Below are 18,015 nucleotides of genomic sequence, written 5' to 3' on the forward strand. Positions count from 1 at the left end.
TAGTAACCACTGTTATTGTGGAGAGACCATTGTTATGGTGTAGTGACATTTGTTATGGTGCAGTGACCATTGTTACTGTGTAGTGACAATTGTTGTTGTGTGGTGACCATTGTTGTTGTGTAGTGACCATTGTTGTTGTGTAGTGACCATTGTTGTTGTGTAGTGACCATTGTTGTTGTGTAGTGACAATTGTTACTGTGTAGTGACATTGTTGTTGTGTAGTGATCATTGTTGTGTAGTGACAATTGTTGTTGTGTATTGATCATTATTGTGTAGTGACCATTGTTGTGTAGTGACCATTGTTGTTGTGTAGTGACCATTGTTGTTGTGTTGTCACCATTGTTGTGTAGTGACCATTGTTGTGTAGTGACCATTGTTGTTGTGAAGTGACCATTGTTGTGTAGTGACCATTGTTGCTGTGTAGTGACCATTGTTGTTGTGTAGTGACCATTGTTCTGTAGAGACCATTGTTGTGTAGTGACCATTGTTGTTGTGTAGTGACCATTGTGGTTGTGTAGTGACCATTGTTGTGTAGTGACCATTGTAGTGCAGTGGCCATTGTTGTTGTGTAGTGACCATTATTGTTGTGAGGTGACCATTGTTGTGTAGTGCCCATTGTTGTTGTGTAGTGACTATTGATGTGTAGTGACCATTGTTGTTGTGCAGTGACCATTGTTGTTGTGTAGTGACCATTGTTGTTGTGTAGTGATCATTGTTGTGTAGTGACCATTGTTGTTGTGTAGTGACCATTATTGTTGTGTAGTGACCATTGTTGTTGTTTTGTAGTGACAATTAATGTGTAGTGACCATTGTTGTGTAGTGACCATTGTTGTGTAGTGACCATTGTTATTGTTGTGTAGTGACCATTGTTGTTGTGTAGTGACCATTGGTGTGTAGTGACCATTGTTATTGTTGTGTAGTAACCATTGTTATTGTGTAGTGACCATTGTTGTTGTGTAGTGACCATTGTTCTGTAGAGGCCATTGTTGTGTAGTGACCATTGTTGTGTAGTGACCATTGTAGTGTAGTGGCCATTGTTGTTGTGTAGTGACGATTGTTGTTGTGTAGTGACCATTGTTGTTGTGTAGTGACCATTGTAGTGTAGTGGCCATTGTTGTTGTGTAGTGACGATTGTTGTTGTGTAGTGACCATTGTTGGTGTGTAGTGACCATTGTTGTTGTGTAGTGCCCATTGTTGTTGTGTAGTGACCATTGTTGGTGTGTAGTGACCATTGTTGTTGTGTAGTGACCATTGTTGGTGTGTAGTGGCCATTGTTGTTGTGTAGTGACCATTGTTGGTGTGTAGTGACCATTGTAGTGTAGTGGCCATTGTTGTTGTGTAGTGACCATTGTTGTGTAGTGCCCATTGTTGTTGTGTAGTGACCATTGTTGTTGTGTAGTGACCATTGTTGTTGTGTAGTGACCATTGTTGTTGTGTAGTGACCATTGTTGTTGTGTAGGGACCATTGATGTGTAGTGACCATTGTTGTTGTGTAGTGACCATTGTTGTTGTGTAGTGACCATTGTTGTTGTGTAGTGACCATTGTTGTTGTGTAGTGACCATTGTTGTGTAGTGACCATTGTTGTGTGGTGACCATTGTTGTGTGGTGACCATTGTTGTTGTGTAGTGACCATTGTTGTGTGGTGACCATTGTTGTTGTGTAGTGACCATTGTTGTGTAGTGACCATGTTGTTGTGTAGTGACCATTGTGGTGTGAAGTAACCATTGTTGTTGTGTAGTGACATTGTTGTGTGGTGACCATTGTTGTTGTGTAGTGACCATTGTTGTGTAGTGACCATTGTTGTTGTAGTAGTGACCATTGTTGTTGTGTAGTGTGACCATTGTTGTTGTGTAGTGACCATTGTTGTTGTGTCGTGACCATTGTTGTTGTGTAGTGACCATTGTTGTTGTGTAGTGACCATTGTTGTTGTGTCGTGACCATTGTTGTTGTGTAGATGACCATTGTTGTTGTGTATGTGACCATTGTTGTTGTGTAGTGACAATTGTTATTGTGTAGTGACCATTGTTGTTGTGTAGTGACCATTGTTGTGTAGTGACCATTGTTGTGTGTGTAGTGACCATTGTTATTGTGTAGTGGACCATTGTTGTGTCGTGACCATTGTTATGGTATTGTGACCATTGTTGTGTGTGGTGACCATTATTGTGTAGTGACCATTATTGTTGTGTAGTGACCATTGTTGTTGTGTAGTGACCATTGTTGTTGTGTAGTGACCATTGTTGTGTAGTGACCATTGTTGTTGTGTAATGACCATTGTTGTTGTTGTGTAGTGACCATTGTTGTTGTTTAGTGACCATTGTTGTTGTGTAGTGACCATTGTTGTGTAGTGACAATTGTTGTTGTGTAGTGACCATTGTTGTGTAGTGACCATTGTTGTGTAGTGACCATTGTTGTTGTGTAGTGACATTGTTGTGTAGTGACCAATTGTTATTGTGTAGTGACCATCGCTTGTGTAGTCGACCCATTGTTATTGTGTAGTGAACATTTGTTGTTGTGTTGTGACCATTGATTGTTGTGTAGTGACCCATTGTTGTGTAGTGACCATCTGTTATTGTGTAGTGACCATTGTTCGTTGTCGTAGTGACCATTGTTATGGTGTAGTGACCATTGTTATTGTGTTAGTGACCATTGTTGTGTAGTGACCATTGTTATTGTGTAGTGACCATTGTTGTGTAGTGACCTTGTTGTGTAGTGACCATTGTTATTGTGTAGTGACCACTTGTATTGTGTAGTGACCATTGTTGTTGTGTAGTAACATTGTTGTTGTGTAGTGACCATTGTTGTTGTAGTGACCATTGTTATTGTGTAGTGGACCATTGTTGTTGTGTAGTGACCATTGTTGTTGTGTAGTGACCATTGTATTGTGTAGTGACCATTGTTATTGTGTAGTGACCATTGTTGTTGTGTAGTGACCATTGTTGTTGTGTAGTGACCATTGTATGTGTGTAGTGACCATTGTTGTTGTGTAGTGACCATTGTGTGTGTAGTGACCATTGTTATTGTGTAGTGACCATTGTTGTTGTGTAGTGACCATTGTTTGTGTAGTGCCCATTGTTTGTGTAGTGACCATTGTGTTGTGTAGTGACCATTGTTGTTGGTAGTGACCATTGTTGTTGTGTAGTGACCATTGTTGTTGTGTAGTGACCATTGTTGTGTAGTGACCATTGTTGTTGTGTAGTGACCATTGTTGTTGTGTAGTGACCATTGTTGTTGTGTAGTGACCATTGTTGTTGTGTAGTGACCATTGTTGTTGTGTAGTGACCATTGTTGTTGTGTAGTGACCATTGTTGTTGTGTAGTGACCATTGTTGTTGTGTAGTGACCATTGTTGTTGTGTAGTGACCATTGTTGTGTAGTGACCATTGTGTTGTGTAGTGACCATTGTGTATGTGTAGTGACCATTGTTGTTGTGTAGTGACCATTGTTGTGTGTAGTGACCATTGTTGTTGTGTAGTGAACCATTGTGTTGTGTAGTGACCATTGTTGTTGTGTAGTGACCATTGTTGTTGTGTAGTGACCATTGTTGTTGTGTAGTGACCATATGTATTGTGTCGTGACCATTGTTGTTGTGTAGTGACCATTGTTGTGTGTAGTGACCATTGTTGTTGTGTAGTGACCATTGTTGTTGTGTAGTGACCATTGTTGTGTGTAGTGACCATTGTTATTGTGTAGTGACCATTGTTATGTGTAGTGACCATTGTTGTTGTGTAGTGACCATTGTTGTGTGTAGTGACCATTGTATGTGTAGTGACCATTGTTATTGTGTAGTGACCATTGTTATGTGTAGTGACCATTGTTGTGTGTAGTGACCATTGTATGTGTAGTGACCATTGTTATTGTGTAGTGACCATTGTTGTTGTAGTGACCATTGTTATGTGTAGTGACCATTGTTATTGTGTAGTGACCATTGTTGATTGTGTAGTGACCATTGTTGATTGTGTAGTGGACCATTGTTTGTGTAGTGACCATTGTTTGTGTAGTGACCATTGTTATTGTGTAGTGACCATTGTTGTTGTGTAGTGACCATTGTTGTTGTGTAGTGACCATTGTTAGTTGTGTAGTGACCATTGTTATTGTGTAGTGACCATTGTTATTGTGTAGTGACCATTGTTGTTGTGTAGTGACCATTGTTGTTGTGTAGTGACCATTGTTATTGTGTAGTGACCATTGTTATTGTGTAGTGACCATTGTTGTTGTGTAGTGACCATTGTTGTTGTGTAGTGACCATTGTATTGTGTAGTGACCATTGTTTGTGTAGTGACCATTGTTGTTGTGTAGTGACCATTGTTATTGTGTAGTGACCATTGTTGTTGTGTAGTGACCATTGCTGTTGTGTAGTGACCATTGTTATTGTGTAGTGACCATTGTTATTGTGTAGTGACCATTGTTGTTGTGTAGTGACCATTGTTGTTGTGTAGTGACCATTGTTATTGTGTAGTGACCATTGTTGTTGTGTAGTGACCATTGTTGTTGTGTAGTGACCATTGTTATTGTGTAGTGACCATTGTTATTGTGTAGTGACCATTGTTATTGTGTAGTGACCATTGTTATTGTGTAGTGACCATTGTTGTTGTGTAGTGACCATTGTTATTGTGTAGTGACCATTGTTATTGTGTAGTGACCATTGTTGTTGTGTAGTGACCATTGTTATTGTGTAGTGACCATTGTTGTTGTGTAGTGACCATTGTTATTGTGTAGTGACCATTGTTATTGTGTAGTGACCATTGTTATTGTGTAGTGACCATTGTTATTGTGTAGTGACCATTGGTATTATGTAGTGACCATTGTTATTGTGTAGTGACCATTGGTAATGTGTAGTGACCATTGTTATTGTGTAGTGACCATTGTTATTGTGTAGTGACCATTGTTATTGTGTAGTGACCATTGGTATTATGTAGTGACCATTGTTATTGTGTAGTGACCATTGGTAATGTGTAGTGACCATTGTTATTGTGTAGTGACCATTGTTGTTGTGTAGTGACCATTGTTATTGTGTAGTGACCATTGTTGATGTGTAGTGACCATTGTTATTGTGTAGTGACCATTGCTGTTGTGTAGTGACCATTGTTGTTGTGTAGTGACCATTGTTGATGTGTAGTGACCATTGTTATTGTGTAGTGACCATTGTTATTGTGTAGTGACCATTGTTGTTGTGTAGTGACCATTGTTATTGTGTAGTGACCATTGTTATTGTGTAGTGACCATTGTTATTGTGTAGTGACCATTGCTGTTGTGTAGTGACCATTGTTGTTGTGTAGTGACCATTGTTGATGTGTAGTGACCATTGTTGATGTGTAGTGACCATTGTTGTTGTGTAGTGACCATTGTTGATGTGTAGTGACCATTGTTGATGTGTAGTGACCATTGTTATTGTGTAGTGACCATTGTTGTTGTGTAGTGACCATTGTTGTGTAGTGACCATTGTTATTGTGTAGTGACCATTGTTGATGTGTAGTGACCATTGTTATTGTGTAGTGACCATTGCTGTTGTGTAGTGACCATTGTTGTTGTGTAGTGACCATTGTTGATGTGTAGTGACCATTGTTGATGTGTAGTGACCATTGTTGTTGTGTAGTGACCATTGTTGATGTGTAGTGACCATTGTTGATGTGTAGTGACCATTGTTATTGTGTAGTGACCATTGTTATTGTGTAGTGACCATTGTTGTGTAGTGACCATTGTTATTGTGTAGTGACCATTGTTATTATGTAGTGACCATTGTTGTTGTGTAGTGACCATTGTTGATGTGTAGTGACCATTGTTGATGTGTAGTGACCATTGTTATTGTGTAGTGACCATTGTTGATGTGTAGTGACCATTGTTATTGTGTAGTGACCATTGTTGTTGTGTAGTGACCATTGTTATTGTGTAGTGACCATTGTTGTTGTGTAGTGACCATTGCTGTTGTATAGTGACCATTGTTGATATGTAGTGACCATTGTTGATGTGTAGTGACCATTGTTATTGTGTAGTGACCATTGTTATTGTATGGTGACCATTGTTGTTGTGTAGTGACCATTGTTATTGTGTAGTGACCATTGTTGTTGTGTAGTGACCATTGTTGTTGTGTAGTGACCATTGTTGTTGTGTAGTGACCATTGTTATTGTGTAGTGACCATTGTTATTGTGTAGTGACCATTGTTGTTGTGTAGTGACCATTGTTGTTGTGTAGTGACCATTGTTGTTGTGTAGTGACCATTGTTGTTGTGTAGTGACCATTGTTATTGTGTAGTGACCATTGTTGAGCACTGTGTGGTTCACATTTCACAAAAACCTTTCCTCCTAACGCCAACTATTAGTTCGTGGACTAGAGGGTCACCTTTGTTTAAACTAATCTACACACACGATATGAAATGTGGAAAACTAAATCTACACTCATTACGGTGGGAATAAATGAATGTCTGATCTGTCTGTATAAACGCTGGAGATACAGAAATATTGAACTGTTTTCACCTGATTGGGGAATAATTTAGTTAAGGAATGTGAAAGAGTGGTGTTGGGTGATTGTTTGGTAAAGTTAGCAACATTATGAAATAGAATAAGTGTTTGAAGTGATGAGCAGCTTAAAGATACCTTATTTGTTAGAAGAAAAAACTAGTAATAGTTTAAAATCCATGTTATATGTTTTGACTATCTATCTATCTAATAGCATATTGCTACATTTTGACTGTGTTATGTTTTACATTGCTGTGTAATGCATAGAATTTTATATGTGGTGAACAGAACCTCCTCTTACTGCTCATAGATTATGGTGGACGTAAGTATTTTATGGAATATGACTTCTCTTATTCAAATCCTTTTTTATACTAGGTACAATATCCATGTTAAGCTTTGCTGTCTCTTCACTGTTAACACGTGAAGGGGGGGGGGGGGCCCAGGAGAAACACCCGCTGATTAGGCGGTGACGGTAAAGCCATGACGTCGAAGGCTAACGAGCCAAATGTCACACACACACACACACACACACACACACACACACACACACACACACACACACACACACACACACACACACACACACACACACACATACACACACACACACACACACACACACACACACACACACACACACACTTCTTCTCACTTCAGTGGAAGGGTCGGATCCCCCCCCACCCACCCATTTATCTCTCCCTTTATCACTCCCTTTCTCTCTCTCTCTCTCTCTCTCTCTCTCTCTCTCTCTCTCTCTCTCTCTCTCTCTCTCTCTCTCTCTCTCTCTCTCTCTCTCTCTCTCTCTCTCTCTCTCCCCCTCTCTCTCTCTCTCCCTCCCCCATCCCAACAGGGTCAAGATGGCAGCCAGAGGTCCCAGGGGAGCAGGAAAGAGCCAAGGTGACGAGATGAAGGAAATGTTCGCCCAGTTTCTGGAGGACATCAAGAGTGAGATGCAAGAAATGATGCAGGAAATGAAGAACGAAATAAGCAACCTGAAAAGAGAGCTGACAGCAGCAAAGGAGGAGATTAGAACCCTCAAAGAGAATGGTATCGAGGCTGAGAGTCAGAAAACCACCCAGGGAGAAGGTGGTAATAGTTTTCTGGATGAGAATGCCACAATAAAAGCAACATTTGCGGAAATACTAAAAAAAAATAACTCTGAAGTAATGACTGCAGTGATGGAGGTGGCCATGAAAGCAGCCACCTCGCAGGAGGCGGCACGCTCCACTAGCCAACTGCTGGAAAGGAAAAGATCAGTGGTTGCTGTGGGTATTAGGGAACAGGAAGGAACCAATAGGACAGAGTGGAATGACAAGGACAAAGCAGCAGTGAATGAAGTACTAAAGGCACTAGACATGGAAGGGGCCGAGCATAGCATTGAGAAGGTTTTCAGGCTAGGCCGGTACAACAAAGACCGAGACCGAATGATAAAGATAGTGTTTGCAAACGAGAACACAAAGGAGTGGATCCTATCAAGGAAGAGCTCCCTGAAAAATGTGGGAAAATTAAAAAATGTATTCCTCCAGCGAGACATGACAAGGGAGGAGAGAGCCGTGGCGGCAGAAGCAAGGAAGAGGCGCAGGGCGAGAGGGGAAAACCAGGAAGTCACAGCTCCCAACACAACACCCCCAGAGGCGAGGGGGGAACCCACAACCAGCTACCCAGTAACACCAGAAGGGAGGACAACCCCGCCTCCCTCCTCTGCATAGAAAACCCCCCTACCCCAAACCCTCCCTGCCCCCACTCAAAAGTTCAGCCAAATCTCCCTCCCCCCACACCCAATCCCCACCCTTCTACCCCTCCCCTCCTCCCGAGTCCTCCCTCCCCCCCTTTCCTTCCCGTCCTCCCTCCCCTTTCACCCCATACCCTCCCTGTCCCTCCCCCTTCACTGGATCCCCCGCCCCTCATTCCAGTATCCTCTGAGATCCTGTTACCCACCTCACAGGTCCTCACACCCATGGAACAGCCTCCCCCACCAGCAGAACACTCACCAAGGAGGCGATTTGAGAAGGGACAGAAGATAGTGAGCCTCAAAGCGATGTACACTAACATAGATGGAATTACAAATAAAGCAAATGAGCTTGGAGAACTGGTACTAGAGGAAAACCCAGACATAATAGCCCTCACAGAAACAAAGATCACGAAAACAATAACAAATGCAGTGTTTCCACAGGACTATTATGTTATGCGGAAAGAGAGGGAAGGAAGAGGTGGGGGTGGTGTAGCTCTGCTGGTAAGAAAAGGCTGGGATTTTGAGGAGATGGATATTCAGGGCTGTGAAGGTTTCAGTGACTACATAGCAGGTACTGTAACAAATGGAGGGAAAAAAATTATAGTCGCAGTCATATATAATCCACCACCAAATGACAGAAGACCTAGACAGGAATATGATAGAAACAACATGGCCACCATTAACATAATAGAAAGAGCAGCTTCTGTTGCTAGCAGGAATGGATCTGGACTACTAATTATGGGAGACTTCAACCATGGGAAGATAGATTGGAAGAACAGAGACCCGCATGGAGGACCAGAAACATGGAGAGCTAAGCTGCTGGACGTGGCAACAAGAAACTTTCTAAGCCAGCATACCAAAGAGCCAACAAGAATGAGAGGAGAAGATGAACCAGCAATGCTTGATTTGATATTTACCCTAAATGAATGGGATATAAGGGAAGTTAAGATGGAAGCGCCCTTGGGAATGAGTGACCACAGTGTATTGAACTTTGAGTACCTGGTAGAGCTAGGACTTATCTCCCCCCAAAAAGAACTAGGAATCAAAAGGCTGGCATACCGAAAGGGAAATTATGAACAGATGAGAGGTTTCCTAAGTGAAATACCTTGGGACACAGACCTCAGAGACAAGTCTGTACAGGGTATGATGGACTATGTTACCCAAAAGTGTCAGGAGGCAGTAAACAGGTTCATCCCGGCCCAAAGGGAAAAATCCGAGAAGCAACAAAAGAATCCATGGTATAATAGGGCATGTATGGAAGCGAAGAAACTGAACAAGAAGGCGTGGAGGAACTTCCGGAATAACAGAACACCAGAAAGCAGGGAGAGATACCAGAGAACCAGGAATGAGTACGTCAGGGTGAGAAGAGAAGCAGAGAAAATTTTTGAAAATGATATAGCAAACAAAGCCAAGACCGAACCAAAGCTACTCCACAGTCACATCAGAAGGAAAACAACAGTGAAAGAACAGGTATTGAAACTTAGAACTGGCGAGGACAGGTATACAGAGAATGACAGAGAGGTGTGTGAGGAACTCAACAAGAGGTTCCAGGAGGTCTTCACAATAGAACAGGGTGAGGTCACTGTGCTAGGAGAAAGGGAGGTAAACCAGGCGGCCTTGGAGGAGTTCGAAATTACGAGAGAGGAGGTCAAGAGACACCTGCTGGATCTGGATGTTAGAAAGGCGGTTGGTCCAGATGGGATCTCACCATGGGTACTGAAAGAGTGTGCAGAGGCACTTTGCTTGCCACTCTCCATAGTGTATAGTAAATCACTAGAGACGGGAGACCTACCAGAAATATGGAAGACGGCGAATGTGGTCCCAATATACAAAAAGGGCGACAGACAAGAGGCACTGAACTACAGGCCAGTGTCCTTGACTTGTATACCATGCAAGGTGATGGAGAAGATCGTGAGAAAAAACCTGGTAACACATCTGGAGAGAAGGGACTTCGTGACAAATCGCCAACATGGATTCAGGGAGGGTAAATCTTGCCTTACAGGCTTGATAGAATTCTACGATCAGGTGACACAGATTAAGCAAGAAAGAGAGGGCTGGGCGGACTGCATTTTCTTGGATTGTCGGAAAGCCTTTGACACAGTACCGCATAAGAGGCTGGTACATAAGCTGGAGAGACAGGCAGGTGTAGCTGGTAAGGTGCTCCAGTGGATAAGGGAGTATCTAAGCAATAGGAAGCAGAGAGTTACGGTGAGGGGTGAGACCTCCGATTGGCGTGAAGTCACCAGTGGAGTACCACAGGGCTCTGTACTCGGTCCTATCTTGTTTCTGATATATGTAAATGATCTCCCGGAGGGTATCGATTCATTTCTCTCAATGTTTGCGGACGATGCTAAAATTATGAGAAGGATTAAAACAGAAGAGGACTGTTTGAGGCTTCAAGAAGACCTAGACAAGCTGAAGGAATGGTGGAACAAATGGTTGTTAGAGTTTAACCCAACCAAATGTAATGTAATGAAGATAGGTGTAGGGAGCAGGAGGCCAGATACAAGGTATCATCTGGGAGAGGAGATTCTTCAGGAGTCAGAGAAGGAAAAAGACTTGGGGGTTGATATCACGCCAGACCTGTCTCCTGCAGCACATATCAAGCGGATAACATCAGCGGCATATGCCAGGCTGGCCAACATACGAACGGCATTCAGAAACTTGTGTAAAGAATCATTCAGAACTTTGTATACCACATATGTCAGGCCAATCCTGGAGTATGCAGCCCCAGCATAGAGTCCATATCTAGTCAAGGATAAGACTAAACTGGAAAAGGTTCAAAGGTTTGCCACCAGACTAGTACCCGAGCTGAGAGGTATGAGCTACGAGGAGAGACTACGGGAATTAAACCTCACTTCGCTGGAAGACAGAAGAGTTAGGGGGGACATGATCACCACATTCAAGATTCTGAAGGGGATTGATAGGGTAGATAAAGACAGTCTATTTAACACAAGGGGAACACGCACAAGGGGACACAGGTGGAAACTGAGTGCCCAAATGAGCCACAGAGATATTAGAAAGAACTTTTTTAGTGTCAGAGTGGTTGACAAATGGAATGCATTAGGAAGTGATGTGGTGGAGGCTGACTCCATACACAGTTTCAAGTGTAGATATGACAGAGCCCAGTAGGCTCAGGAATCTGTACACCTGTTGATTGACGGTTGAGAGGCGGGACCAAAGAGCCAGAGCTCAACCCCCACAAACACAACTAGGTGAGTACAACTAGGTGAGTACACACACACACACACACACACACACACACACACACACACACACACACACACACACACACACACACACACACACACACACACACATACACACACACACACACACGGTGCTAAACGCGTCAGGGTTGTCTTACCCATCATCACCGGGGTCAAGGTCAGACGATCTGAAACTGCGTGACTGTCTAAGAGAGAACATATACGGACTTGACGTGTTGATCCTGGCAAAATTGAAACCATCTATTTCATTAATGCATCAGCTGGGTTGGCAGCTATAAAAACGAGGGGGGTGTAAATACCTGCTTCAACTATGTTGTATGTTAGAGCGAGCCTTGAAATAAATCCCGATAAATGATGGCTTGTACTCAGAGATAATGAAAAACCCAATTTAAAAAATATAATATCAAGTCTATGATTTTCCACATTACGTGACATTACATTGTGTCTTACAAGGTCTAAAAACAGTCACACAGTAAAAGAATGAGCAAATGATGTTTGCATGTGGGTCACGTTACGTTAGGTAGACACGCTTTACATTTCAAAATGATATTTATTTGGACGACAGAACGCTGATTTCTGCGTTACAATACATTGCGCGTGTTACAAGGGAGCTAAAACAGACTCGCAGTAATATTTATATGAAGACTACGATTGAAGACTAGCTTACGGCGCTCGTTACTCCTAAAGAAGTTATTTGGGGAAAGAATGATGATCGCACATTGGTCACGTTACGTTTCAAGGTTACAAGGGTTGGTCTTTGTGCTTATTCCGATAGAGACATGTCAGTCTTCCTTCGGTTAATGTACCGTTTTAAGTCTGCAAACCTAATGGTGCGTTTGTGAACTGGGTTGTAAAGGCTTTTGCACAGAACAACCGGTCTATCCAATCCTACGTAATTAATGGCTATCAACTGAAAGTATCTTAAACTAAAAACTAAGTTCCTCTGTTAACATCACACACCGACTATTCCATTGAGAATTACTAAGGTGAAGATTAGTCACCTGTAGGATCGTGTGCTAATGTGGGGATGAAAGAGTGGCTGAGCTGTGTGACAACTCAGCGATAAGGAGAGAGATACAAGACCACTCGATATGAAATGTGAAAAACTATATGTAAAAAGTTAAATGAATTAGAAATACTGTTAACGCTAAATAACCAGAGGCTATAATTGAAAGGAAAACGTTATGTGAACAGACGCATCTGGAGAAAGCAAAGATGATTGCCTGTCCCCCTAACTAAGTATTTAAAGATCTGTATACTGAGAAGAGCATGTAGGATGGCTGGTTGGTTGGTAACCAGTGACTGCTAAGTGTATCCTATGCAGCTGGGTGTTTACAAAATACGTCACCGCTCGCTCACGGCTCATTAGAAACAGTCACCCAGGGTCCTGTGTTTAAGACATGAACTAATGACGTCCCTTTTAGTGTATCTCTGATGTACCCCGCTGTGAGAGAGAGACAGCTCCTGTTACGACTTAGGTGGGTGGTTCCACTTTCATACCGCTCTCATCGGTAAAAACATAGAACGAAATGGTAGCGTCATATGTTTTGTATATGTTTACTATCAGCGCAATGCTTGGAATTTGTATGTGGGGAACATGGCTCACCTAAGGGAGAGAGAGAATGAATGACGCGTTTGAGGTAGAGCGGAGGTCAGACCTATGACCTTCCTTCAATTCAAGCTCATTCAGGAAGAATGCCTTGCGAGATCTGGCTCGTAGACTGAAGTATCAATCACAGCCTGGCTGATCAGCCCCAGGATGCAATTCCACAACAGTTGTGTTACGAACCCAAGTCCATCGTCAGAGTACGGAGCAGTGACATCAGCGCCATCTGTGAGTCCGCTCCCGAAACCCCCACAACATGGTCAGGGCACCTAGTGGAATTGTGATTTGGCTGGCCTGTGGCCAGGGTAGACCTCATTGTTGTTTCCTGGTACCTGCTGAGGGTAGTGCCACGGATAAGTGAACCTGGTACAAGACTGCACGGAGTGAGCTTCGACAAGTGTTCAGTGTCTTCTGAGACGATGATGTACATAGTCTAGTAATATTTTCCGTTTAAGACTTTTATATATATATGGTGATGGGAAGAATAATTATATATGGTTAAAGTGATGAACTTGTGTATTTAATGTACCTCCCCTTTTTATTTTACTTGCATTTCTGAGCTCGCCTCTTGGAAGCCTCTACTAACTTGGGGCCGGATATATGAACTTCCGTACCACTTGAAAAGAAACCCGGTTGCGTCCCATTGTGGCCGTAACAAGTTGCCAAACTACTGGGTATACCTATTTACTGGTAGGTGAACAGAGGTACTAGGTGATAGGAAAAAAAAAACATTTCCATAACACCGGAGTTCAAGCTCGGGTGTCCTGACTGTGAATCATGAACGGGAGTCGAACCGGGGTCTGCGTTACTCCTAGCGATTCAGGTATTCATAAAATATTCCTTGTGAGAGAATGTAGCATTATGAAGCTGCTTGTATGTCTTCTCTCCAGTGATGGTGTGAGTGTCTTCCAGAAGTGTTAAGTTGCCAGGGATGTGAGGTGTTGGTATAGAAGTCCTGGTGGTCTTGTCTTCCAGAAGTGTTAAGCTGCCAGGGATGGTGAGGTGTTGGTATAGAGTCCTGGTGGTCTTGTCTTCCAGAAGTGTTAAGCTGCCAGGGATGTGAGGTGTTTGGTATAGAGTCCTGGTGGTCTTGTCTTCCAGAAGTGTTAAGCTGCCAGGGATGTGAGGTTGTTGGTATAGAGTCCTGGTGGTCTTGTCTTCCAGAAGTGTTAAGCTGCCAGGGATGTGAGGTGTTGGTATAGAGTCCTGGTGGTCTTGGCCTAGTTCCCGCCCTCTTGTCTTCACCTGGCAAGTTGACCTTTGTAGTTCTTGCTTCATGTGTCAAGACGTTTGGGCTGTGTTAAATTATTTGACAAGTATGTTAAATATGTGTTACACAGGTGGCAAGTGTTACACATGTAGCAAGTGTTCCACATGTGGCAAGGGATTAGTTGTAACAACCAATCTCGAACATGCGAAATATGAAATACAAAATTATTTGAGTTTCCTCTAGAATTTAATTTACAGAAAACCAAATTCTTTAAACTGAAAGAAAACGAATTAAGCAGAGACTTTTTAAATTTTACCCCAACGGTTTATAATACTATAAAGTTATAACTAGCGAATATTCTTTATTTAGGCCAAAGGTTCACTTACCAGTTTACAAGGAGACTATTATTGGACCAGTAACATGTTATTCAGTCTACAATGTGTTTTAATAATCATCATCATCTTCCTAGCCCTCATGCATGGGCATACATTATTGGATGCGCCATCTGTGCTGTGATGCTATTGGTCAGTTCACAGTGCTGATGGTGAGGCACCCACCCGCTACTCACTCACCTTTTTACGTGATCTCACCCGCCTTGCGCCATCTACTGGCACTTCATGCATCCTGCACACTTCTTAGGTGTGTGTGGCTGCTACATGCTTTGTGTGTCTGCATAAAATACAATTTGATGTTACTGTAGAAGTGACGAACTCGCTGGAGACGTACTCGCTGGAGACGTACTCGCTGGAGACGTACTCGCTGGAGATGTACTCGCTGGAGATGTACTCGCTGGAGACGAACTCACTGGAGATGTACTCGCTGGAGATGTACTCGCTGGAGACGTACTCGCTGGAGACGTACTCGCTGGAGATGTACTCGCTGGAGACGAACTCACAGGAGACGTACTTGCTGGAGACAAACTCGCTGGAGACGAACTCGCAGGAGACGAACTCGCAGGAGACGTACTCGCAGGAGACGTACTCGCTGGAGACGTACTCGCAGGAGATGTACTCGCTGGAGACGAACTCGCAGGAGACGTACTCGCTGGAGACGAACTCGCAGGAGACGTACTCGCTGGAGACGAACTCACAGGAGACATACTTGCTGGAGACGAAATCGCTGGAGACGAACTCGCAGGAGACGAACTCGCAGGAGACGTACTCGCTGGAGACGAACTCGCAGGAGACGAACTCGCAGGAGACGTACTCATTGGAGACGAACTCGCAGGAGACGTACTCACAGGGGACGTACTCGCTGGAGACGAACTCACAGGGGACATACTTGCTGGAGACGAAATCGCTGGAGACGAACTCGCAGGAGACGAACTCGCAGGAGACCGTACTCGCTGGAGACGAACTCGCAGGAGACGAACTCGCAGGAGACGAACTCGCAGGAGACGAACTCACTGGAGACGAACTCACAGGGGACGTACTCACTGGAGACGAACTCACAGGGGACGTACTCGCTGGAGACGAACTCGCTGGAGACGAACTCGCAGGAGATGTACTCGCAGGAGACGAACTCGAAGGAGACGAACTCGCAGGAGACGTACTCACTGGAGACGAACTCACAGGGGACGTACTCGCTGGAGACGAACTCTCAGGAGACGAACTCGCAGGAGATGTACTCGCAGGAGACGAACTCGCTGGAGACGTACTCGCTGGAAAACGAAACTCACTAGAGACGAACTCGCAGGAGACATACTCCCTGGAGACGAACTCGCAGGAGACATACTCGCTGGAGACGAACTCGAAGGAGACGTACTCGCTGCAGACGAACTCGCAGGAGACGAACTTGCAGGGGACGTACTCCCAGGAGACGGGTCCAGGGTATCGAGTCTCCTACAGCCCAGGTGAATGGAATTTAGGGTTGTTGTTGAATTGTAAATCTGTCATTCCATGGAGGGCTATTAAGCCACCACAACAACCGCCAAGTATACATTAGTCATGAATACAATCCAGGACTAATACAAACTCCCTGTGTATATATATATATACACCGAAGAATGGAATATATCTCTCAGTGTATATACACCAAAGAATTTAATATCTCTTGATATATACTCTTGTTGTTTGTTAATGTATTTCAGGAGAAGGTGCTGACGGACTCTACTTTATTACAGCCTAAACGTCACATGTTACGGTATGGAAGCATCACGGAATGCTGTTCTGTTTCCCAGCATCTCAGCTTGTGCTAACATTATACTTGCAGCTAATATATTATTTAACCTTTAAGTATACTGTTAGTGCTTGTTTCGCGTTGTGTATCTTGACACAAATCCCATTTCAATAATGTTATTCTAAGACGTAAATTAAGTCCCCGTATAGCTAAGTCTATTGGACTTTAAAAGTCTCATATTCATTTTCCTCGAAATTTATATTTTTTACCTTCATATTGTCAAGAAAACTTCTCATTCCTTTCTCTGTGGGAATTTGATATTTGTCTTTGAATATCGTATTTTCTCCCTTGAGCCATATTCTTTCCCCATAATGCCTTGCCTGAGCCACTGTATCCGGGTCCTGCTCTTGGGACACCTGTGGGCGGCCCGGTCTCCTCTCACAAATGATGTCCTATTTTGTGTCTTTATATTTTAAACCTGGAGAGAAAGTATTCTCAAAATTAATGTTTAATATGAAACTCTGTCAGCCGGAGTCCATGGACTGTGTGTGTGTGTGTGTGTGTGTGTGTGTGTGTGTGTGTGTGTGTGTGTGTGTGCGTGTGCGTGTGTGTGTGTGTGTGTGTGAATTATAGGTAAAAATATTAAATTTTATAAGAATGTTTAATTTTTTCAGCGCTGTATACTAAGTTGATGGTGTATTGTATATGCTACAGTCGTGGACCCGTGCTGTAGTGTAGTGTTTATACACTACAGTCATGGACCTTGCTGTAGTGTAATGTGGAGCGGCCTGCAGGCCCACATACCCACCACAGCCTGGTTGGTCCGGCACTCCTTGGAGAAAACAATCCAATTTCCTCTTGAAGATGTCCACGGTTGTTCCTGCAATATTTCTGATGCTCGCTGGGAGGGTGTTGAACAACCGTGGACCTCTGATGTTCATACAGTGTTCTCTGATTGTGCCTATGGCACCTCTGTTCTTGCACTGTTCTATTCTGCATTTGCTTCCATGTCGTTCACGTCCCAGTATGTGTTAATTTACTATGTAGATTTGGGACCTGGCCCTCCAGTATTTTCCATGTGAATATTATTTGGTATCTCTCTCGTCTCCTTTCTAGAGAGCACATTGGAGAGCTTTGAGACGATCCCAATAATTTAGGTGCTTTATCTCGTCTATGCGTGCCGTATATGTTCTCTGTATTCCCTCTATTTCAGCAATCTCTCCTGCGGTGAAGGGGGAAGTGAGTACTGAGCAGTACTCAAGACGGGACAACACAAGTGATTTTGTATTGTACAACCATTTGATGGGATCCTGGATTTAAAGGTTCTCAATCCATTCTATTTCATTTGCTGGCGCTAAATTTGCTTGGTTATGCTCCCAATACGTTAGGGTCGTCAGACCATCATTATTCCCAGATCCTTTACATGTTGCTTCGCTGGCAGAGGTGATTGGTGTTTTGTACCCTGTATTATGCTAAGATCTTATTTTTGCAATACCTGAGAACCTGGAATTTATCACTGTTAACATCATGTTATTTTCTGCTGCCCAATCGACAACGTTATTAATATCTGCTTAGAGTTTTTCAGTGTCTTCAGCAGAGGTAATTTTCATGCTGATTTTTGTGTCATTTGCAAAGGATGATACGAATTATCACTTGTATTTGAGTC

General features: G+C 43.2%; 1 protein-coding gene across 1 annotated transcript; it reads right to left on the minus strand.

The window, feature by feature from the left end:
• Nucleotides 1–14,482: 14,482 nt before the first annotated feature.
• On the minus strand, nt 14,483–16,624 carry LOC138367987 (uncharacterized). The gene is made up of 3 exons (XM_069330277.1): nt 16,619–16,624; nt 14,927–16,072; nt 14,483–14,506 (listed from the first exon to the last, which is right to left on the minus strand). The coding sequence occupies exons 1-3, from the start codon at nt 16,622–16,624 to the stop codon at nt 14,483–14,485; spliced, it is 1,176 nt and encodes a 391-aa protein (XP_069186378.1).
• Nucleotides 16,625–18,015: the final 1,391 nt, after the last annotated feature.

This window comes from Procambarus clarkii, chromosome 3 (assembly GCF_040958095.1).
Source record: "Procambarus clarkii isolate CNS0578487 chromosome 3, FALCON_Pclarkii_2.0, whole genome shotgun sequence".
Taxonomy (NCBI): Eukaryota; Metazoa; Arthropoda; class Malacostraca; order Decapoda; family Cambaridae; genus Procambarus; species Procambarus clarkii.

Coding starts and splice junctions, on each gene's coding strand:
- LOC138367987 (XM_069330277.1), bottom strand. Junction 14,507..14,926: donor GCGAGTTCGTCACTTCTACA/GTAACATCAAAT, acceptor GTTTTCTTTCAG/TTTAAAGAATTTGGTTTTCT.